Raw genomic sequence first — 24000 nt, 5'->3', positions numbered from 1 at the left:
AGCATGGTGTGTTTATTGTGGGTGGGTGTGTGCATGTTTAGTGTGGGTGTTAGTGTATGTGTTTATTGTGGTATGTTTGGGTGTTTATGTGTGTTTATTGCGATGTGGGTGTTTAGTGTGTATTTATTGTGGTGTGTGTGTGTGTGTGTGTGTGTGTGTGTGTTTGAGCTCCTCCACCACTCAGACCAACTCCAGCACCAACAACATTAGTTCACTGCCTTGTGATTTTTACGTTATAACTTTTTTAACTTGAACTGAACTGCTCTGGTGTGTGTAGGTGGGGGTGTGTAGGTGTGGGTCGTGATGTAGACGTGGTCGCCTGGAGATTAATCTCAAAAAGTGGGTCAGTCTAAAAAAGGAAAGAAAATCTGTTGATGCATTCAGTCTGCTGGGGTGGAGATGTGACATGGACAGATGACGGGTGAGTGAGGGCACCACACATCTCCAGAAAGAGCAGTGGCTTGTTCCTCCTCGGAGAGACGCCACGGTCGGCCGGTACGTGGTCTTGTCCACTGGTGCATGTCCAGGTGAGTGGGATCAGCCTCAGGTGTGGCGTACAGCACACAGCCAGAACCTGTGCCTCAAACTCCCATATCAAACACTGCTGTGTTTTCATTTCAACCCAGTTTCACCTGGAAGTGTCTTCCAGAACCATCAGACTATTATGGTGAAGACAGTCAGACCAAGAATGTACTCAGAGCAAAAGACCTGAGCCCGTGTGTCCTGCCACTGGGGTCACACTGGACGGCTTGGTGCTTACCTACTGTGATTATGATTAATGACTCCGTTACCCTCCCACGCTGCAGTGGAAGAACCTCGCTAAAGCAGTCCGGCTTTCTGCACTGCTAACACGTCCCGCATTTTATATCATACAGTTTTGTCCCTGTTCTGTAGTGTGCTCCTGTGCCCATGTGGTGTGTGTCAGCCACGTACACACACACACACACGCATGGGCAGGCTGTGCTGCATGCTATAAATGTCACGATTCTCACACTGACACATTTATAAACAGAAATACACATTTACACACACAGACTGATGTGCAATACATACATCTCTCGTGAACACGGATCACCATCACCGCACCAGTGTGTAGGCACAGCCCGTATCTCCAGAGTGATCGTGTTCTTGACACAGAGGTTTGTTCATCTTCTCTGAATGCAGCATGTATGTCAAGTTAGATCAGTTTCGCTAATTTATTTGCTCACGTTGCTCCTGCTTGTGAAGAGTTCCCTTTCAGAGACGCAGTGGAACAACCCAACTGGTCTACTGCCTTTAAAAATGAACACAAGATAAACACTGTTACTGCAAATCAGGACAAATAAGCAAAGCCGCTGGTCTACACAAGTCCGTGCCAGTGCAAAGCACACGTCAGGTACACATCCATTTACCTAGACGCTGGACATACTTCACAAATCAGACCACACAATTCACAACAGCCTCAATATCTGCCATTGATGTCGATTCTACCAGTTGGGTCTCAACAGCCTCAATATCTGCCATTGATGTCGATTCTACCAGTTGGGTCTCGACTGAGCTGAGCTCCTGTGTTTCTTCTGTCCTGTGTCCTTTGTTGACATTCACAAACGTTTTTCAGGTGCACAGGTGTTCTAGCTGCTTCAGGAACATACACACACTTCTGCCCTCTGCAGGTTTGGAGGTGAGGTGTTGTCAAGTGAATGAGGTGTGTGGCTGAGGCCATTGTGTGTGTGTGAGGGTGTGTTTGAGGTAACGTCTTTAATGTAAGTGTTCTTGTGATGAATTCCTAATTGGTGCATTTTAACCGTCATACTAAACCATTAAGCAGACTAAATCCTAGGATCATTAGTGCCTACCTATACCATTCTCTCTGTCTCTCTCACTCTCTCTGTCTCTCTCACTCTCTCTCTCTGTCTCTCTCTCTCTCTGTCTCTCTCACTCTCTCTCTCTCTGTCTCTCACTCTCTCTCTCTCAGCCTTCTAAACCAGAACACGCTGGCAGTAAAACAAAACCTCATCTCCTCACTGAAATGCGGCTGACCCAGTACTGCTGGCCCGATGAGCCCGATGCTCTCATGACGTCTGCGCTAGCTCAGGTGCCCCCACAGTAGCTCAGCTTTCCTCTGCCTGCATATTGATTCCTGGGCCGGTCTTGCTCACAGTGATTCAGCTGCAGGACTGCAGGTCCTTCCCGATGGCTCCGCTGAATCTGGACAAACTAAACACTGTCCAGCGTCTCCTGGACCGGCACCTTCAGTTTGGGTCCATTTAGAGGACCTTTGTGAGTGAGCTCGGGCCACAGAGTCCAGTTACACTTTGGTTAATCTAGCCATGAACTCCTCCAGGCTGAGCGGGTCCACAAACGTCCAGCAGCACAGTTCAGTTCCAGCGCTGCGGGTCAGCAAACGTCCAGGAGGAAAGTCCAGCTCTTCAGAACATGTTGGTTAAGTTCTGAATTTCAGCTGAACAATGAGCAAAGTGCACATATGTATCTATGCATTATACTGGAGGTATCAAAGCCACACATTTCTCTGCCTCTGATTATATTATAAATATACATGACATTATAAAAATACACTTGCGTGTGTGTGTACGTCTCCTATCATCATGTTAAATAGTGTTGTTGTGCTATCATCCACCAGCAGTGCCAGTGTCTGTTACCTAGCAACAGAAGATTTGAGAAATATCGCAAAATCCGTTCCAACACGTCAGCTGCTACGAACCCAGACGGACGAGAGTGGCGTGGGTGTCACGGCAACAATGCCACCAGCTGACAGAACGTTTGTGTTGCTACAGGCAACGGAGAAGGAGGGCAGCAAGGAGCGAGCAGGGCATTCTGGGAAAGTCTCAGTGCAGCTCAGCACCTGGTGTCTCCTCCAAGAGGGAGGAGCTTGATGAGAAAGCTGGGAAGAGGTGAGGGAGAGAGAGAGAGAGAGAGGGGGGGGGAGGGAGAGAGTGAGAAGGGGGGAGGGAGAGAGGGGGAGGGAGAGAGAGAGGGAGGGAGAGAGAGAGGGAGAGAGAGAGGGAGGGAGAGAGAGAGGGAGGGAGAGGGAGGGAGAGGGAGAGAGGCGGGCATGGAGCGTGAGAGCTGTTGTCCAATAAGCAGCCACTGAGTCATGAAGCCGTCCAATAGCATCACAGCTCTCTGGTCCTGAGCAGAGAAGCTGTTCTGCTGGTGATATTAATGAATGGAGCATCTTTCTGCTAACATCACGACGTCTCCCTTCTCTCTCTCTCTTCTCTCACTCTTCTCTCCTTCTCTCTCCCTCGCTCTCACTCAGCCTGTCAGCAGAGCCAAACGACGACAGCAGCGCTCACCTTCACACAAACAGCGAAGCAAGAAGGAATCTGCAGGAACAACGGCAGGAGTGAGATGAAGAAACAGCTGCAGGGGGGTGACTACATGGACGGACCGGCGGCTGATCCAGAGGGATCCCCTCCCCCCTCCGCTACAGCCCCGCCCCCTCCCTCATCCTCTCACTGGTCCGCGGCTGCCCTGGCTCCGCCCCCCGCCCGGAGGTCCATCTCCATGGGCGATTTCCGGAGAGCCCCGAGGAGCCAGCCGGGCTCCGAGCCGCCCTCCGCCCCCGCCACGGCCCCCTCCTCTAAACTGGTGACCCCCAGTTCCAGCATGGAGTTTGAGGCGGCCCGGCGGCGCCTCCTGGAGGTGGAGGAGCGCCAGCGCGTGATCCTGGAGATGGAGAGGAGGCTGGAGGAACTGCGGGAGGTGTTCGTGCGCTCCGAGCGAGAGGCGGCCGAACACGGAGAGCTGGTGGAGCGCATCACCGCAGCCGCCCAGCAGGGGGAGCTCCACGTGGCAGAGAACAGCCAGCGTCTGAAGAAGGGTCTCCGCTTCAAGAGGCATCGGCCCACCATCATCTTCTCCTCCATGCTGGGTCTGAGAACGTGCCTGCCGTGGCCTGTCAAACTCAAATAGCGGCGGAGAAGAGTGAGTCCTCCTCTTCCTCTGGTCCAGGTCTGACGGCACCTGCACATCTAAGGACAGTATGTTGCTATCGCAGGACAAACGCAGTAGCAGCTGTGTGTGTGTGCAGTGTGTGTGGAGTGTGTGCAGTGTGTGTGGAGTGTGTGGACAGCAGGTGGGGCAGGTTCTGTGGCTGAACTCCACCCGTATGTGGACCGTCAGATGCTGAAGATTGAGTGCAATGTGGAAGACCAAACTACTGCTCAGAGGTGTGTGTGTGTGTGAGAGAGAGAGAGAGAGACATGTTTTATGCATTTACCCATTTAAGTATGTGCGTGTGAAGACTGTAGGTTGTTTATGCCTTTGGTAAGGAACAGTCACATGGACAAGTGCTGTTTACCCAGGAGAACAGTCTTCTGTGTGTGTGTGTGTGTGTGTGTGAGAGAGAGAGAGAGAGAGTGTAATGCAGCTGTAGCAGTGTTTTCTCCACTTGCTGTGCTGACTTCACAAGGTTGAGCTAAACCGACAAACACGGTTTCTCTCTCTCTCTCTCCCTCTCTGCTGTCTCTCTCTCTCTCCCTCTCCCTCCCTCTCTCTCTCTCTCTCTCACCCAGATGAACTCTGGCTATAGACTCAAGCTTTTGCGTTGTTTTGTTTCGAGTGTTCAGGCCTCTAAATGTGTAGAGGTCATGTGACTGCACTTTACCCAGAGCTCACAGGTGCTCCACCCACGCCACCCTCACTACAAATCAGCTACGCCTGGACCCGGGGGTCAGATCCAGGGGTCAGATCCGGGGGTCAGACACGCCTCTCACTCAGAACCCTTCTGTTGCATCGTTGCCTAGCAACCTCGTGGTATCTGCTGGCTTCAGAATGTTCTTGTCTGTGTTGTGCTCAAAATGGAGGTGGACATGATGACATTAGCAACAACAGACACTACGGATGTAAAATGATATTTGCTATTCAGGCTGCATTGGGGGTATTTTGTGCTGGCCTTTTCAGTGGAGTTTCCCTAGGTCTATATCTGCAATTATACATGTGCTTGAACCCACTACAAATGTACATCCCCTCTCTCTCTTTCTCTCTCACACACACACACACCAGGGAGCTGTTGTTGGCCAAATCAGGCAGGGTTATTCAGTTCCAGAGAGAATATAGACAGGAATCTGCAGGCCGTTTCTTATAGTCACTGGGCTTTAATACGCAGAACACCCTTTAGTGCGGTGACACAGACACGTGTGGCCACTATGAAGATGTTTCTGGTGGGGCTTTAGGCCAACAGTCTCCTGGAGTAAACGTTTGTGCCTGTGTGACAGCTAAAACTCCGTCTAATGTCATTATCACAAGTTTTAAGATTTCAGATGCGCTTTTATGAGCTAAAACGTCGAATTGCATTATGGCTATTCAATGATGTAGGCTACGGTTCGGTTTGCAAACGCGGACTGGGGTGATAAAAGTGAAATGTGTAGGTGTCTGGACACGCTTTAGTGGTGCATGGGCTTGATTCTACATGATGTGTGTGTTAACACACTGCTGGATGTGCGCTAGGCCGTCAAATGGCGTCCATGAGGACACTGAGGTACAAATCAGGCAGGATTATGGTTGCCGGTGAATGTTAGTTCATTAACAACATTGCAACCATGATAAGTCGGTCGTAAATGCATTAATAAGCAGTCGGTCTTGTGCTACCTGTTGCACATTAAAACAAATCGTTAAAAACAAGATGTCAGAATAAAAGTCCATCGTGTTCAGTGAATTGTTCTGGTACTGGTACTAATCTGGTGAAAACTGCTTCATATTCATGGTCATCAAAATATTACCAGAACATCACTGCCGGCACGACAGCTGCTGTCAGCTGCTGTCAGCTGCTTTTGTACATTTGCTTATTATACAATATATATATATATATATATATATATATATATATATATATATATATATATATAATTTTCTCTCACTCACTATCTCTCTCTTTCTGTGTCTCCTCTCTCTCTCTCTCAAAAATGCTTCTAACCCTGACTATCATCCAATGCCTTAATGGGTCTGTATTCTTCATGTACATAGTGTGTACTTGATAATAACTTGAGATGAAGTCTCGGTCACGCGCCGACAACCTCTTGCATTTTGCACTGCTCTTGGACTTCTGCTATGAAGGTTAAAGCTTTCCCAAAAACCTCGGTGACCTCGGCATGTCCCTGTGTCCCAAACCACAATTATTCTGTCATTTTATTTGTGTGGAAAGTCTGAAACCTTACCTAGCTGCTAAAAGAGCTTCGGCTCTTAACACAAAGTTGAACACGTTTTCCATTAGTGTGTCTAATGACTAATTATTTTGTGAAGACCAGACAGCATCCGTTCACGTGTTGGTCTTTGGGTTGCAGGTTGTTCCACTCTCATGGGTTTTATTTATGTGTTGAGTCTACTAAAGTATGAACACTTTCATTTGCTCAGAACTTGTACTTAGCTATTATACATATTCTGTTTTCCTAAGAATGTATCTAATTACAAACTATGACCTCGCTGGTGATCTGTGAAAACAAGCAGGTGAAGTTTTCTTGCGTGGCACTATAAATGAGAAGATTCAAGCTGCGTTTGAAACGTTTCTCATATGTATGCTGTTTAAAATAATTGTTACAATAACAAGAATTCATAGAATTACAGGACTTTGCTGACTAGACCCTATCACTATAAATATAGACCATTAACACGCGAGTGTTAACCTAGCGAGAGTTAAGGCTCGTGCGTGTGCTTGTTGTAGTCCCGTGCGCATTTGTGTGGGTACAGCCTGTTCTCTGCATAAACAGCAGAATTTTCACAGCCTGTCATCTCAGCCGCAGGACAACACCTTTATACACAAGGAAATGGCTGCAAACATTTGTTTGCTTACTTATTTATGTTTCTTTTTCCAAGAAGCTGACATTTTTACTGGGTGTGTACAGTCAGATACCAATCAAAAAATTTGAAAAACAGTTCAGGTATTTGTTTAACACACACACACACACACACACACACACACACACACACACAGTCTTATGCTTCCATTAACGTTATATGTTGTTAAACAGCCACGGCACATTTAGAACAGTCACTTAGAGGTTTAGAATCTCAGCTCAGCACTATGAGAGGCAGAATAAACAGAGATAATCAGATCAAATAGACTCCAGTTCCCATCAGCCCCACACTTCCTGCACATTCAGTACATAATCCATCATATCATGAGTCCTGTTACACGTTTAAGACGTAATGAAGGTAATGGAGGATCAGGGAGTGTGTGTCAGGAACAGAAGGACTAAGTCTTATTTACGGTTTCACTGTTATACACACTGAAAATGAATGTACATAAATCTGACTTGAATGAATGAACCTTTAGTCAAAAAGGACATATAATAGAACATGAATAAACTTGATACAACAGCCAAGTGTTGAATGATTCTTCCTTTAACTCGTCTCCCTACCAGGGGTGTGTGTGTGTGTGTGTAAACAGTAATGTACGTGTCCACACACACCTCATCCTGTTTCTAAGGGTAAAAAACTGAACAGTCTGAGACAAGAACAGGGACAATAAGACAAAATTATCTCTACAGCCACATTACAGCGACATATTTACATATTTATTATATAGATTAATTAAAAAAACCTAGATTAATATACAATCTGAGCAGCGTTTCATGCACCACAAGCTTAAAACAAGACACTGTAAAAAATTCTGCCTTTTTTTCCCTTCGAGGCCACCGTATTGTAATGTATGCTGGCAGGTGCTTCACAGGAGCCATTAGGACGGCACTGCAGACATCTGAACTCTCTCCACTCATCAATAATGCAGACTGATGTCTGAGAGGACCTCAACCACAGTACTAATGCAGCAAGGAGACTACAGACAACACACACACACACACACACACGTCTGAAACAGAATGTGTTCATTTATCAAATCTGTTTGTATATTTTGAGTACACAACCGCGGCTGATAAATCAAAACTTTACTGGTGAATAGAGTGTATCCTAACCTTAACCCTAACTCTAACCCTAACCCTCTGGGCATGTTCTGAGGGTGTGCTGGACATGAGTTGACAGGTCTGAAATGTGTAATCTGACATGTTCTCAAGGGCTGGGACGGGTGGACAGGACTCTGTCCTTCTGAGAAGATGATGTTCAGTGGAAATATGCAGACAGACGATACGCAATACCACCTCTGTCTCCCTGTCTCTTTCACACACACACACACACACACACACACACACACACACACACACACACACACACACACACACACAGTGTGGTGTAGCTGATCTCTGGCTGAGGTCCACAGGTGTCGTATTACATCATGGCCCACCACAGCATGAACAGAGTCTTGAGAGTCGACGTCCTCTCAGTCCTCCATGTGTGGGACGTGTCCTGTGTGTCCCCACTGGACAGCTGTCCCTGGCACAGACACGTACTCACTGTCTCAGTCTGTTAGGTCCTTCGGTTTCCAAGCATGTTGGGCAGAATGTGCTGTTGTGTGAATAATGTTCCTGCAGCAGGTGATGAGCTGTACACTGGCACCTCCAGAGGGACTTAACACGCAGACAGCATGCTAAGGGCCTTGTGTACTGGTCCGAGTATGACCAGTGTGTAGTCCCAGACCTTCCACAGAACCTAGAAACCTTTAGCAAACGGCCTGAGGCAGGAATGTTTCCAAGCGTCACTCTCCGGGACATAACTTCGCCCCGGGACATAACGTCTGGACATAGTTGACTGGGAAGGACCCAGTTCTGGATGGTTTTCCCTCTATAAATCCAACCTAAAAATAACAGAAAAAAAGATGACAAATAACAAAACCTACAAGATTACACAAACCACAGTGTCTGGTGTTTGTGCACACTCACCAACCACTGTCTGGTGTTTGTGCATAGTGTTTACTGGTGTTTGTGCACACTCACCCACCAGTGGGGGTCTTCAGCTGTAGTCACAACGATGATGTCATCCTTACAGAAGGCCAGCTGGCCCGAGGCCACGCCCATGCAGTCTACAAGGGCCCGAACCTTCCTCTGCCGAGGCCTCAGAGAGTTCTGACACACACACACACACACACACACACACACACAAGCATGCAGAGAGATGCACACACACACACACACACACACACACAGCAATTTTAGCTGACTATACTGTGCAGTCTCTTCAGTCTTTATGTGTGCATTCTCACGAGAGCACAGTAAGCAGTGATTGTGCTTGTTCCGTTACCATGGCATTCTTGCGTGAGCGGGGCGGGGGAAGTATGAGTGGCACTGGTGTGATGGGAGTGGTACTGGTGTTCGCACTGGTCAGACTGGTGCTGGTGTTGGTGTTCGCACTGGTCAGACTGACGATGGTGTTGGCGTTGGCACTGGTCAAACTGGTGCTGGTGTTGGTGTTCACACTGGTCAGACTGACGATGGTGTTGGCGTTGGCACTGGTCAAACTGGCGCTGGTGTTGGTGTTCACACTGGTCAGACTGGCGTTGGCGTTGGCACTGGTCAGACTGGTGTAGAGTTCCTCGGTGCTGCTCCCCGAGCCACACCCCCCCTGCCCTCCACTGCTGCTGGCTCTCCGGTACGACGTCGTCTTCTCTGAACTACACACAACACCAATCACGCAAGATGATCATGACAGCATCTGATACTGCAAGAGTATTCTGGAAATTACCGTACTTTCTGGACTATAGAGAGCACCTCAATATAAGCAACAACCAGAACACACTGACACGACACAACCAGAACACACTGACACTAACAACCAGACCACACTGACACAAACACAACCAGACCACATTGACACAAACACAACCAGACCACATTGACACGACTCAACCAGACCACATTGACACAAACACAACCAGACCACACTGACACGACACAACCAGAACACACTGACACAAACACAACCAGACCACACTGACACGACACAACCAGAACACACTGGCACAACACAACCAGAACACACTGACACAACACAACCAGAACACACTGACACTAAGAACCAGAACACACTGACACAAACACAACCAGAACACACTGACACGACACAACCAGAACACACTGACACGACACAACCAGAACACACTGACACGACACAACCAGACCACACTGACACGACACAACCAGACCACACTGACACGACACAACCAGACCACACTGACACGACACAACCAGACCACACTGACACGACACAACCAGACCACACTGACACGACACAACCAGAACACACTGACACGACACAACCAGAACACACTGGCACAACACAACCAGAACACACTGACACGACACAACCAGAACACACAGACACGACACAACCAGACCACACTGACACGACACAACCAGAACACACAGACACGACACAACCAGACCACACTGACACGACACAACCAGACCACACTGACACGACACAACCAGAACACACTGGCACGACACAACCAGAACACACTGACACGACACAACCAGAACACACAGACACGACACAACCAGAACACACAGACACGACTCAACCAGACCACACTGGCACGACACAACCAGAACACACTGACACGACACAACCAGAACACACTGACACGACACAACCAGAACACACAGACACGACTCAACCAGACCACACTGGCACGACACAACCAGAACACACTGACACGACACAACCAGAACACACTGGCACAAACACAACCAGAACACACTGACACGACACAACCAGAACACACTGACACGACACAACCAGAACACACTGACACGACACAACCAGAACACACTGGCACTAACAACCAGAACACACTGGCACGACACAACCAGAACACACTGACACGACACAACCAGAACACACTGACACGACACAACCAGACCACACTGACACGACCCAACCAGAACACACTGACACGACACAACCAGACCACACTGACACGACCCAACCAGAACACACTGACACGACCCAACCAGAACACACTGGCACAAACAACCAGACCACACTGGCACTAACAACCAGAACACACTGACACGACCCAACCAGAACACACTGACACTAACAACAGATCCATTACATCATCAGGAAGCTCCTCCCATCTCCTGACGGCCCAGGGAGGTAAGGCTGCTTCTGGTGGTGGCTATCTCATGTTCTACAGGGTCTGGCCTCCTCAGACTGATCAGAGATGAACTTCACTCCCAGGCCATTTGAGGACTTCCACATAATAAGTTCAGCTGTACGGAGATGAGGACTGCAGCGTGTGCTGAATTCTCTTGGATCCTGTCAGCATTCTAACAACTGCATGTGGAAAACGCCGCAACTGTGGAGCATGTGGGTCAGTAACTCAGGAGGGACAACAGAGGGCAGTAGAGAGCAGGGGTTCTTACGTCACGGGTCCTATGGAGGGTCCGTCCCAGGACACGGTCTGCCTCTTCAGCACAGCACCCAGCGGGGAGCGAGGGGGGTGGAGCTCGGCCCCCTCCCTCAGGGGAGAGGGGGGGCTGTTCTTAAAGGACCCGCCCCCTGAGGAGCTGGAACTGTGTCTGGAGGAGGGGCGGGAGTCTTGTGTGGAGACACACAGCTGGGGATCAGAGCGACCTGACGTGGGAGAGCATGAACAGAACTGTGGGTAAACGGTGCAGGATGGAGAGACGAGTCAGAGGCAGACGTGAGGCAGACGTGAGACTGACGTGAGGCAGACGTGAGACAGGGCAGCCTACTGACTGGTGTGTTCTGCTACAATATCACTTAGTGAGAAGACTCCAGATAGACCATCTGCTAACACTGTAATATTGGCTTTAACACTGCAGTATTGGCTTTAACACTGTAATATTGGCTTTAACACTGCAGTATTGGCTTTAACACTGCAGTATTGGCTTTAACACTGTAATATTGACTTTAACACTGCAGTATTGGCTTTAACACTGCAATATTGGCTTTAACACTGCAGTATTGGCTTTAACACTGTAATACTGGCTTTAACACTGTAGTATTGGCTTTACCACTGTAATAATGGCTTTAACACTGTAGTATTGGCTTTAACACTGTAGTATTGGCTTTAGCACTGGAGTATTGGCTTTAACACTGTAATAATGGCTTTAACACTGCAGTATTGGCTTTAACACTGTAGTATTGGCTTTAACACTGTAATAATGGCTTTAACACTGCAGTATTGGCTTTAACACTGCAGTATTGGCTTTAACATTGCAGTATTGGCTTTAACACTGTAATAACGGCTTTAACACTGTAATAACGTCTTTAACACTGTAGTGTTGGCTTTAATACTGTAATAATGGCTTTAATACTGTAATAATGGCTTTAACACTAATATTGGCTTTAACACTGTAATAATGGCTTTAACATTGTAGTATTGGCTTGATTGATTTATGATTGACCAGTGTTTTGTAGCCAAATACCAAATAAGAATAATAAAACAACCTATATAATTATATATCGCCTTTGGCTTGCTCACTGGGGGCTAGGACCCAGCACTTGTAAAGCAGCTTTGTGACAACAACTGTTGTAAAAAGCGCTATATAAATAAAATTTGATTTGATTTGATTTGATATATCATGGCCTGGTGGTAGGGAACTGGTCTTGTGACCGGAGGGTCGTGGGTTCGATTTCCAGACCTGAGGCCATGACTGAGGTGCCCCTGAGCAAGGCCCTTAACCCTCAATTGCTCACTTGTATAGAAAATGAGATAAAAATGTAAGTCGCTCTGGATAAGGGCATCTGCCAAATGCTGTAAATGTAAATGTAAATATATTATCTTAATCTTTATCATTCTAACTCCAAAGCACTTTGAGTTGCATGTATGTATGAAAGGTGATATGCAAATAATGATTATTATTATATTATCATGTCATTATTAGCAATATCACCTAATTTATATAACATCAATTTAACTTGGCAATTAATAAGCAAAAATCAACAGATACATGTTTGAGGATCCAGACGTTTAGGAACTTTACAGCAAAGACTGTTCAAGGTGTACAAAACTCTAGTGGATGTTGGACAGTTGCCTACAAAAGTGCCAAATAGATCTCGCACCTCTCTGAATGGACTTTGCAGGCAGAGGAGGTGGCATGGATCCACCAGTGGGGGCGCTGTTGGCCGGTGGGTTGCGGTGGAGGAAGTCCACGTTCTGGTAGGCTCTGTTAGCAATGCTGGTGCTGCAGTTCAACGAGGAGTTCCCACTGCAGCCATTAGAGGGCAGCAAAGAACGGCTGTTCCGTGCTGGAGTAACCTGTGGTAACCAGAGTGAATGTACGTAAACACTGCTTGAGTTCAGGATGTGTTATTCAGGGAGGGTGATGAACATCGACCGGTAATATGAGTGTAATATAAATGTAATATAAACATATAGTGAATGTAATATGAATGTTTATATATATATATAATATATATAATGAATGTAATTTGAGTGTAATATGAATGTTTATATATATATAATATATATAATGAATGTAATTTGAGTGTAATATGAATGTTTATATATATATAATATATATAATGAATGTAATTTGAGTGTAATATGAATGTAATATGATTGTAATATGAATGAATAGTCAATGTAATGAGTGAAATATAAATGTAATTTGAGCGTAATATAAATGAATAGTCAATGTAATGAGTGAAATATAAATGTAATTTGAGTGTAATATACGGCGTGTGTGGGGTTCGAACCCTCTCATCCAGATCATCCTCGCTGTCGTACATGAACTCCTGGGGCATCTCCCACGTGTACTCAACATGGATCTGGGAATTAAACTTCCCGCTGTGAGCCAGCTCCAACTACACACACACACACACACACACACACACACACACACACACACACGTAGTTAAATGTTTACTCAGTGTGTGTGTGTGAGTGAAGCGTTTTGGTGTTAGTGGAGTTGTGGTATTTCCAGCGCCCCCTGCAGGACACTCTGAACACACCACATCATGATCAGCCAGTGATCTGGTCATCCGTCTCAACACACACACACACACACACACACACACACACACACACACACACACACACACACACACACACACACACACACACACACACACACACTGTGAGACCTACCAGGTCTACACACTGTGTGTGCTGTAGTCTCCTAGCAACGTCCAGCGCTGTCTCTCCAGAGGAGTTCACTGAGACGAAGAACAACAAGGAATTTGTTTTGAGTTTTTTTTTTTTTTTTTTACAGTGTGTGTGTGTGCGTGCGTGCGTGCATGCGTGTGTGTGCATGCGTGCGTGCATGCGTGTGTGTGCATGCGTGTGTGTGCATGCGTGTGTGTGCATGCGTGTGTGTACCTGTGTGTAAGTTAGCTTTCCCCTTGAGTAGCAGTTTCAGACACTCTGGTTTATTGTACAGTGCACTGTAGTGCAGAGCAGTGTTCCCATCTTTCGTCTTCTTCTCCAGACAGGAACTATGGTAACATACGTGTACACACACACACACACACACATACATACACACACACACACACACACACACAAGTTTGCCGGTAGGTAAAAGCAATCGGTCACTAGTGATATAAACAGAGGAGGTTGTGTGTCTAGACAATCAGCCTTATTAATGTAGACACTCATTTATAATGTGTGTTCTGGGTGTGTAGTAAGATGAGGGTGAGTGGCAGCATAGCACAGTGGGCCAATACACACACACACACACACACACACACCAGTTCTGTGTGAGGAAGTCTACGAGGGCCAGAGAACTCTTCTCAGCCAGACGCACAGACAGGTGCAGTGCAGTCTCCCGCAGATCCTACCAAGACAACGAGATGGAGAATGTCAGCATGAGTGTGTGTCTGTGTGTAGGTGTGTGTGTGTGTGTGTGTGTGTGTGTGTGTGTGTGTGTGAGGTGTCTGTGTGTAGGTGTGTGTGTGTGTGTGTGTGTGTAGGTGAGTGTGTGTGTGTGTGTGTAGGTGTGTGTGTGTGTATGTGTGTGTGTGTGTGTGTGTGTGTAGGTGTGTGTGTGTAGGTGAGTGTGTGTGTGTAGGTGTGTGCGTGTGTGTGTGCGTGCGTGTGTGAGTGTGTGTTTGACACAATACATGTGGGACACTTTCAGTCCTTGAGTCAAAACTAGAATAAAAAACAGTGCTAACACACCCATAGAAACAGACACATACACACACACACACACACACAGCCATAAACACACACACATAACCACACACACACACACACACACACACACACACACACACACACACACAGATGTGTAACACAAAGGGATGACATCACTATGTCTGGCTGTAAAAATGACTCAAGCCACAGGCACTCTGACAACAGTGAAGTCTTAAGTCACACACACACACACTAAACACAGCAGAACACACACACACACACACTAAACACAGCAGAACACACACACTAAACACAGCAGATCACGCATTCACACTAAACACAGAACACACACTCACACTAAACACAGCAGCCTGTCTGTCTGATCTCCAAACTGCCTTTCTGTCTGATCTTCAGACCACCTGTCTGTCTGATCTCCACGCCACCTGTCTGTCTGATCCCCACACCACCTGTCTGACTAACAAACCACAGCTTTGACGATACGCTACGAGGACTCAAGTGTTCCTGACAGCCGTGAGAAACCCTCCCTGAGTGCTGGAAGATGGATGATGATTAAGGATAGAGGATTATGTGTGTGTTTAACACATCTTTCTCTCATGAAGTGATTACAGTGCAAAGTGTGTAATCTACCTCTCCAGGGGTTTTGGAGTGTGTACTGTACAGACAGATTGACTGTCTAATTAACTGCATGTATGTATACACAGTGTGTGCATGAGTGTGTGTGTGTGTGTGTGTATGTGCACTTGCTTACTGTAAGGGTGTTTGTGTGTGTGTGTGTGCGAGCATGCATGTGCGTGTCCATGATATTGTGTGTGTCCATGATATTGTGTGTGTGTCCATGATATTGTGTGTGTCCGTGATATTGTGTGTGTGTGTCCATGATTGTGTGTGTGTCCATGATATGATGTGTATCCATTATTGTGTGTGTGTCCGTGATTGTGTGTGTCCATGATATTGTGTGTGTGTGTGTCCGTGATGGTGTGTGTGTGTATGTGTGTGTCCGTGATATTGTGTGTGTGTGTGTGTGTGTGTGTATGTGTGTGTGTGTGTTCGTGATGGTGGGTGTGTGTGTCCGTGATTGTGTGTGTGTCCATATTGTGTGTGTGTGTCCATGATTGTGTGTGTGTGTCCATGATTGTGTGTGTCCGTGATTGTGTGTGTGTGTGTTCATGATATTGTGTCTGTGTGTGTCCGTGATGGTGTGTGTGTGTGTATGTGTGTGTCCGTGATATTGTGTGTGTGTGTGTGTGTGTGTGTGTGTGTTCGTGATGGTGGGTGTGTGTGTCCGTGATTGTGTGTGTGTCCATGATATTGTGTGTGGGTGTGTCCATGATTGTGTGTGTGTGTCCATGATTGTGTGTGTCCGTGTCCATGATTGTGTGTAGGGCTGAACGATTAATTGCATTTGCGATAACTTCGCGATTTTTTAAAACGCGATTGTCTAATCGCACAGGCTGCGATTTAAACTGGTCACGTGACTTGGGAGCGATCCGAGGACGAACGGAGCAAACCCGAGCAGGAGGCAGGGAGGTGGAGAAGTGAAGTTAACACAGCGCACTTTAACTTGTTGCACAATGGCTTCTGGCTCGACAGAAGCTGACACAACTGAAAGTCTAATACCAAAGAGGGGCAGCACATCAGTTGTGTGAAATTACTTTGGCTTTTAAAAGATGCTGCTCATCGTCAGGTACTGTGCAAAACGTGCCTTGCTACTGTCGCTACGACGCGAGAAAACACTACAAACCTTCTTCAGCATTAAAAAAAAACACCACAAAGCCTCATATTTGTAAGGCTAAAATGCCAACGACTAGTGCTGCGTCTTCAAATACGCCAAAGTGTTTCTCTGCGCTTATACAGCTTTAGTATGCGGTGAGCAGCGAAATACCGTAAAATCACGCATATAGGCGCAATAAGATTTAAAGCGCGGATGAATCGCGAAAGCGCGGATAGCTTGACCGCGGTCCAGCAGACAGGGTTCACTGACCGAACCGTTTGAAAGTGTAACTCCTTATGGATATAATTGGAAGCGGCACGCTGAAATAACTCGGGCAGTAACGGAGTTCATAGTGAAAGACATGATGTCCGTTAATGTAGTGAACAATCCCGGCTTCATGGCTTTGTTAAACACACTGGATATGCGCTACCAAATGCCCTCATGCACATATTTTAGCCAAGTTGCTATAGCCTACCTGCAGGGTTGCCAACTCTCACGCATTGAGCGTCTTAGACTAAAAAGTTAGTAGTTCGCTCTGGCGCCAATCACAGGCGATCGATCGATCACGATATAATAATAATACTGAAATTTAGTCCATTTTTTACACACACACCCCCCCCCCCCCCCCCCCCCCAGCAACCCTGTATCTGAGCTGTATAAAAAATGCCGAAACAGAGTTTCCTGAAGTGGAACAATGGAAAAAAATCGCGATTTTAAATCGCAATCGCAATTTATAGATAAAAAATTGCAATTAGATTATTTTCCAAAATCGTTCAGCCCTAATTGTGTGTGTCCGTGATTGTGTGTGTGTGTGTGTGTGTGTGTGTGTTCATGATTGTGTGTGTCCGTGATTGTGTGTGTGTTCATGATATTGTGTGTGTGATGGTGTGTGACCTGCTGTTCTGGGACAGCTGCTGGTTTGGACAGGTCTTCTCCCTCTGCGTACAGCTGCAGTAGTGAGAGTAGATCGCGGGTCTTCACGGCCTCGTACACACGCAGACTCTCAGAGTGTTCCTTACGCACCACGTAGCGACGCTCCACATACTTCGCAGTGATGAACTCTTTCCGTGCATTCCTGAAACACACACACAGACACACAATCACAGACACACAATCACGGACATGGACACGTTCACCTCAGATAAGCACACAGCAGCTTATTCTGGACAAGAACTAATTAAGAACTAATTTAACAGTCTATGGTGTGCGGTGCAGGGTGCATTGTGGGTACTCTAGGCGTGGGGCTTCTAGAGTTTGGTCTGAAGGTTAGAGCCTGTGAACCCTACACTGGGGTTCTGTGGAATCAACATGTACATGTCCAGTGTGGGTGTGCAGTGCAGGGAGTGTCAGGTGTGACCTCACATGTCACTCTGTGGTAAGGGCTTCACAGACTCATCACGAAGGCTGGCCTCCATGACATCATTCACCCTGCTGTTACCAAAACTCACTGCAAGCTGTGTGAGAAACAGAAGAGAGGACTCAGAAGAGAGGAAGAAGTAGAGAAGACACAAAAGTGAAGAAGGAGAAGAGAGGACACAGAGGTAAGGACTCAGAAGAGAGGACACAGAGGTAAGGACTCAGAAGAGAGGACAGAAGAGAGGACACAAAAGACAGGACTCAGAAGAGAGGACACAGAGGTAAGGACTCAGAAGACAGGACAGAAGAGAGGACACAAAAGACAGGACTCAGAGGTAAGGACTCAGAAGAGAGGACACAGAGGTAAGGACTCAGAAGAGAGGACACAGAGGTAAGGACTCAGAAGAGAGGACACAGAGGTAAGGACTCAGAAGAGAGGACACAGAGGTAAGGACTCAGAAGAGAGAACACAGCAACCTCCGACGTAAACCGACAACATATTACACAGCACTAACACATCATATTCAAAGTCAAAGTCACATTTATTTATATAACGCTTTTCACAACACATGTTGTCACAAAAGCAGCTTTACACTCGTATGGGTCCAGATCCCTAATGAGCCATCAATTTAAACCACCATTGATTTAAACATTCATAGCTCACGTGTCAGTGATTAGCATGTGGCTCTGGCAGGCCTCTCTGCATCAGCTAATGAAAGTAAGTGTCTCAGCTTGGCGATATTACGTAAATGGAAAAAGGCAGCCTTAGTGACATTGCATATATGTGTGTCAAATGAAAGATCAGAATCAATAGTGACACCTAAACTTTTTGCAGTAGATTTTGGTGTTACTGAAAAACCATCTAGGGTAAGGGGAATATCAGCCCAATTGCCTCTAGCCCAAGAATCAGCACCTCAGTCTTGTCAGAGTTTAGTTGAAGAAAATTAGACGCCATCAAGTTTTTAGTATCCTGGACGCAGTTCACAATCTTGTGATTAGTGTTGATATCATCCGGATTGAAGGATATATATAACTGAGTATCATCTGCGTAGCAATGGAAGCTAATACCATGCCTACGAATGATAGTGCCCAGTGGTAGCATATATAATGAGAATAATATGGGGCCCAGTACAGATCCTTGTGGGACACCATACTTTAGCTTAGAATGCTCTGAGCATTCGTTATTTACTAGCACAAATTGTTAATGATCTGTCAGGTAGGACCTGAACCAGGAGAGTGCTTGACCTCTTATGCCAATGAGTGTCTCCAGCCTCTTAAGTAGAATATCAATGGTGTCAAAAGAGCTCTAGCAGTATGAGAAAAGAGATATTGAGAAAAATTTAACTGTTTTTTTCCAAGAAAAGTGACTTACATTGGTGTATAATTCGAGTGTGTGTGTATTTTAACATTTAGATACAGGGTTCTTTTTAAACAATTTCTTAGTTTGTTCTTCACTATGTTTACCACAACACTGTAGATGATGTGGCCAGTCGTGTGGTGTGTGCTTCTGTTAGAGGGGTTGCAGGTTAGAGAGGTGTTGTGTATCTTCTCATGCGTGTGCCTTTGCGTGTGTGTGTGTGTGTGTGTGTGTTGTTACCAGCAGCTCAGAGGTGCTCAGCATGTCGAGTGTGAGGGACTGTATGCGTGAGTAGTGAACTCCAAGCTCACGGTGGATTCCGGAACATTCGATACAGGTGAGGATGCCCAGGTTAGTGGACAGCCAGGTGGGGTCTGCAGAGACGTGAGGGGTGTTAGCACAGACCACGCAGCCCCTCACACTGACGGAGACTCGCTCCAACACACACAGCAACAGGTATTTAGACGTCAAGTCCAACAAAGAAACAGATGGAGACCGTTTGTGGTTTAAGGAGCTCTACCATCACTCACTCACTCACACTTCATCCTCACAATCATGTCCATGCCGAGGAAAGATCAGTTCCCACTCGAACACACACGCGCACACACACACACACACACACACACACACACACACACACACACACACACACACACACACACACACACACACACACACACACACACACAACACACACAACACACACAACACACACACACACACACACACACACACACACACACACACACACACACACACACACAACACACACACACACACACACACACACACACACACTACTGTGATTGTAAACCATGCTGTCCAGTACCTGGGGCCCCACAGTCGCAGCAGGTGTCGTTGCCCGGGAGACTCCTCAGGCCCGAGATGACGGAGCGGGCCAGATCCTGCAGGCCACTGCCGGGACACTGTAGCTGGTCCCCGCCCAGCGCCGTGTTCAGTGCTGCCTCCTTACTGTTCTGTAGCACCGACACCCAGCTGGAGAGGGAGGGACACACACTCACATCACCCTATCCAGCGACTCCCATGTATGAGCGCAGTTTTAAAAGGGGGCCACGATTGGCTACACCTGCATGCTTAAGCCACACCCCCTCAAGGTCAAGCCAACAGACCAACTAGAGGGAAGAGCACTAGTGGTAGCAGAGAACATGAACACACCCTCGTCCCCGAGTCTGAACCTCCCCTCCTCTCCTCTCCTCCCTCTCTCCTCCCTTCCCCTCTACTCTCCGCTCTTCCTCTCCTCCCTTCTCCTCCCCTCTCCTCTCTTCCTCTCCTCCTGCTGTTGTAGGTCCTTAAAGGTGCATGACTGCATGTGTGTGTTTGTGTACATGCGTGTAGGATGTGTTAATGAAACAAGAGTCCTTACATCAAACATTCCTGTTCATCCTCTGCCTGGAAATGATACGTCCGATTATCTGTGTGTGTGTGTGTGAGAGAGAGAGAGAGAGAGAGAGAGAGAGAGAGAGAGAGAGAGAGAGTGTGAAAAAGATGAGGAAGCAGGTGAAAGATACAGGCCAATACAAGCCCAATACATCATTTACCTTTTATTAACACACACACACACACACACACACACACACACACACACACACACACACACACGTGCGCGCGCACACACACATGCACATTTACCTTTAATTCACACACACACACACACACACACACACACACACACACACACACACACACACACACACACACACACACACACACACACACACACACACACACACACACATCTCTTAAATTCCCTCATCTTTTTTCATCCTATCCTGTCATTGTGGCACTGAGGAATTCAGTTCCGACCTGTTACTACAGGATAATGAGCTCGTCCAACCCCACACACCAACACTGTCCCTACGGCACATGTGGCTCCTTAAACCACCTTCAGATCTTCAGAACGTTTACAAATATAAATGAAATACAAGAAAGTCAAGGGCTCCTTCAATATCAGATCAAAATATCAACTCTGTACAGCTGTATCAACCAATCAGAAAACCTCTCCATGAATCCTTCAGTATGTCAGCTCATTTGCATACCAAATTTGCGATCCAATAGCCATGACTGGGGGAATGATCTCAGTGCTGGTGGGACTGAAGGATACAGACTTGTTCATTACTGGTTTGTAAACTGGACTGTGATTGCTGCTCTACCACACCTGACTCCAGCCTCTCCCAGTTAATGATCAAACCCATGGGGTGGTGGACAGGCAGTGTGTTAGGGCAGTGTGTTAGGGCAGTGTGTTAGGGCAGTGAATGTTAGATCAGACACTAAACTTGTGCGTTGAGTATTTTCCGAGATCTTTTCAATTCTCTTTATTGTTTTTTCTCCTGTTTACTGTGAACTTATTTTCTTACGCGTTGAGTTCTTCTGTGTCTCGTCTGTTGTTTCCTTCATTTTTCTCACATTTATTGAGTATTTCTGTTCTTACGCATTATAGTTATTCCGCGTTATTTAAGTTAGTTTTTTCCTGTTTCCCTGTGTCAGCCTGCCTCTCTCACGCTTCAGCGTTCGTTGTGGTTACTCGTGGTGCGAGCCGGCACTTGGATCCACTTAATCCCCGTGTCCTCATGCAGTGATCACCGTGTTAATAAGTCACCGTGTTAATTCCAACATCCAACCCTGAGCAGAACTTTTATTCCTCCAAATCTTGAAGGGTCTGAAATGTTAATCCGTCCACTGTGAGAAATCCAGAAATCACAATATATGATTTATTATTATGTATTTATGCAAATAAGTATTTGAACACCTGTGAAAATCAATCTTAATATTTGGTACAGTAGCCTTTGTTTGCAATTACAGAGGTCAAATGTTTTCTGTAGTTTTTCACCAGATTTGCACAAACTACAGCAGGGATTTTGGCCCATTCCTCCACACAGATCTATTTAGCTCTCATCTGACCACAGAACTTTCTCCCATGACTCATCTGGATCATCTAAATGGTCATGGGTGAACTTAAGACGGGCCTGGACGTGTGCTGATTTAAGCAGGGAAACCTTCTGTGTCATGCATGACTTTAAACCATAACGCCTTAGTGTATTACATTTACATTTATGGCATTTGGCAGACGACCTTATCCAGAGCGACTTACATTTTTATCTCATTTTTATACAAGTGAGCAATTGAGGGTTAAGGGCCTTGCTCAGGGGCACCTCAGTCATGGCCTCAGGTCTGGGAATCGAACCCACAACCCTCCGGTCACAAGACCAGTTCCCTAACCACCAGACCATGACTGCCCCTCATTAACATTGCTCCTCCGTGTAGTTCAGGGCTGATTCCTCAAATTTCTTAGGATCACTGCTACACCACGAGGTGAGATCTTACATGGAGCTCCAGTCCGAGGGAGACTGACAGTCATGTTTAGCTTCTTTCATTTTATAATAATTGCTCCAACAGTTGATCTTTTTCACCAATCTGCCTTCCAGTCTTGTGCAGGTCTACAATTTAGTCTCTGGTGTTTGTGGACAGCTCTTTGGTCTTAGCCATCTTAGTAGTTGTAGTCTTACTGATGTGTATGGGGTGGACAGGTGTCTTTATGCAGCTAATGATATGTGCTTCTAATTTACAATAATAAGTAGAGTGCAGGTGGACTTTTTAGAGGTGGACTAATGGGTCTTTGAGGGCCTTATTTGAGGGTCTTATTTGCAGCAGTAACACACAAATTATTTTTAAAATCATACATTATGATACATTGTGCTGGGCGTTCAAATACTTATTTCCCTCACTGTACTCATTTTTAATTAAACTGAAACTTTATTTGACTTTTAGGGTTAGGGTTACGGTTAGAGTTAGAGTTAGGGTTAGGGTACGGTTAGAGGGATTTTCAAGACTTATCAGAAGTTGTGGGAATTGTTTACTATCTCACGATTCGATTCGATTCTGATTTTGGGGGCCACAATTCAATTCAAAAATCGATTTTCGATTCAAAACGATTTTCGATTCAAAAAACGATTTGATTTATAAAAATGTCTGCTTCAGTCTATAAAATCTGCATGATCTACTACAGTCTGCTTTGCAAGACAGAACGACAAATACAGAAAATTAAGTGTCTTTCACATTTAATTAACAAAAATTAAGTGCTTTGGTAAAATAAAATGGTTTTTGTTGTTACCAAAATTCTTGAGCTTCATTTTGCGAGCTGTCAGGGCTGGCTCGGATGCAGTTCCCCCAGCCGTCGCTAGGGGCACCAGAGTCAGTCCCAGACTAAACCGACGTAACCGTACGTTCTCAACCAGTCTCTGCTTTCTCTGTGATTGTGTATCGTTTAATGGTGTCTCGCTACCTCTCTCTGTTATGCTTTCTCTTTACTTATTCGAGTATCTTATGCATCGCTTCCTGACCCATCTCAAGTTTTCCCAATCCTGTATGTCTTCCTATCCGTTTTGCCTTTATTTTTGGGAAGGGTTTTATTTTGCTGCAGCGTTTTTTGCCAGTTACTTCTGCTGGTGTCCTTGGTTTCGTTTTCGCGTTGCATTTATCCGCGCTGTTTTTTAGTTACTGTTGTTGTTTTGTTTCTTCCTCCCGTCTCACTACGGTTGAGTGTTATTTTTCATGCGTTGTATTTTCCGCACTGGTTTTTTGTTTCTATTTACTCCGTGC

General features: G+C 46.2%; 2 protein-coding genes across 5 annotated transcripts in view; one reads left to right on the top strand and one right to left on the bottom strand.

Annotated features, from left to right (window-relative positions):
* The first annotated feature begins 3100 nt into the window (after positions 1–3100).
* On the top strand, positions 3101–9864 carry LOC143481166 (TMF-regulated nuclear protein 1-like). The gene has a single exon (XM_076979104.1). The coding sequence runs from the start codon at positions 3352–3354 to the stop codon at positions 3913–3915; it is 564 nt and encodes a 187-aa protein (XP_076835219.1). The 5' UTR covers positions 3101–3351; the 3' UTR covers positions 3916–9864.
* The window catches only part of asap3 (ArfGAP with SH3 domain, ankyrin repeat and PH domain 3), a 45981-nt gene continuing 29456 nt past the window's right edge, over positions 7476–24000 (bottom strand). For 3 of the 4 annotated variants that reach the window (XM_076979099.1, XM_076979103.1, XM_076979101.1), the window contains 14 exons: positions 20768–20816; positions 20213–20379; positions 19624–19757; positions 18033–18124; positions 17565–17745; positions 14551–14636; positions 14180–14295; positions 13949–14016; positions 13558–13665; positions 12922–13117; positions 11256–11466; positions 9130–9499; positions 8826–8954; positions 7476–8686 (listed from right to left, as the gene is read on the bottom strand). In XM_076979099.1, coding sequence (XP_076835214.1) covers positions 8588–8686; positions 8826–8954; positions 9130–9499; positions 11256–11466; positions 12922–13117; positions 13558–13665; positions 13949–14016; positions 14180–14295; positions 14551–14636; positions 17565–17745; positions 18033–18124; positions 19624–19757; positions 20213–20379; positions 20768–20816 — 2006 coding nt within the window. In that variant the 3' untranslated portion in view covers positions 7476–8587. The remainder of the gene's footprint in view (positions 8687–8825; positions 8955–9129; positions 9500–11255; positions 11467–12921; positions 13118–13557; positions 13666–13948; positions 14017–14179; positions 14296–14550; positions 14637–17564; positions 17746–18032; positions 18125–19623; positions 19758–20212; positions 20380–20767; positions 20817–24000) is intronic. The other variant, XM_076979100.1, reaches the window with a different exon arrangement.

The sequence above is a fragment of the Brachyhypopomus gauderio genome, chromosome 17 (genome assembly GCF_052324685.1).
Source record: "Brachyhypopomus gauderio isolate BG-103 chromosome 17, BGAUD_0.2, whole genome shotgun sequence".
Taxonomy (NCBI): domain Eukaryota; kingdom Metazoa; phylum Chordata; class Actinopteri; order Gymnotiformes; family Hypopomidae; genus Brachyhypopomus; species Brachyhypopomus gauderio.
This window is presented reverse-complemented; position numbering and strand designations above follow the sequence as displayed.

What these genes read in the sequence shown, in the direction of transcription:
- LOC143481166 (XM_076979104.1), top strand. Translation starts at nt 3,352, where the DNA reads ATGAAGAAACAGCTGCAGGGGGGTGACTACATGGACGGACCGGCGGCT.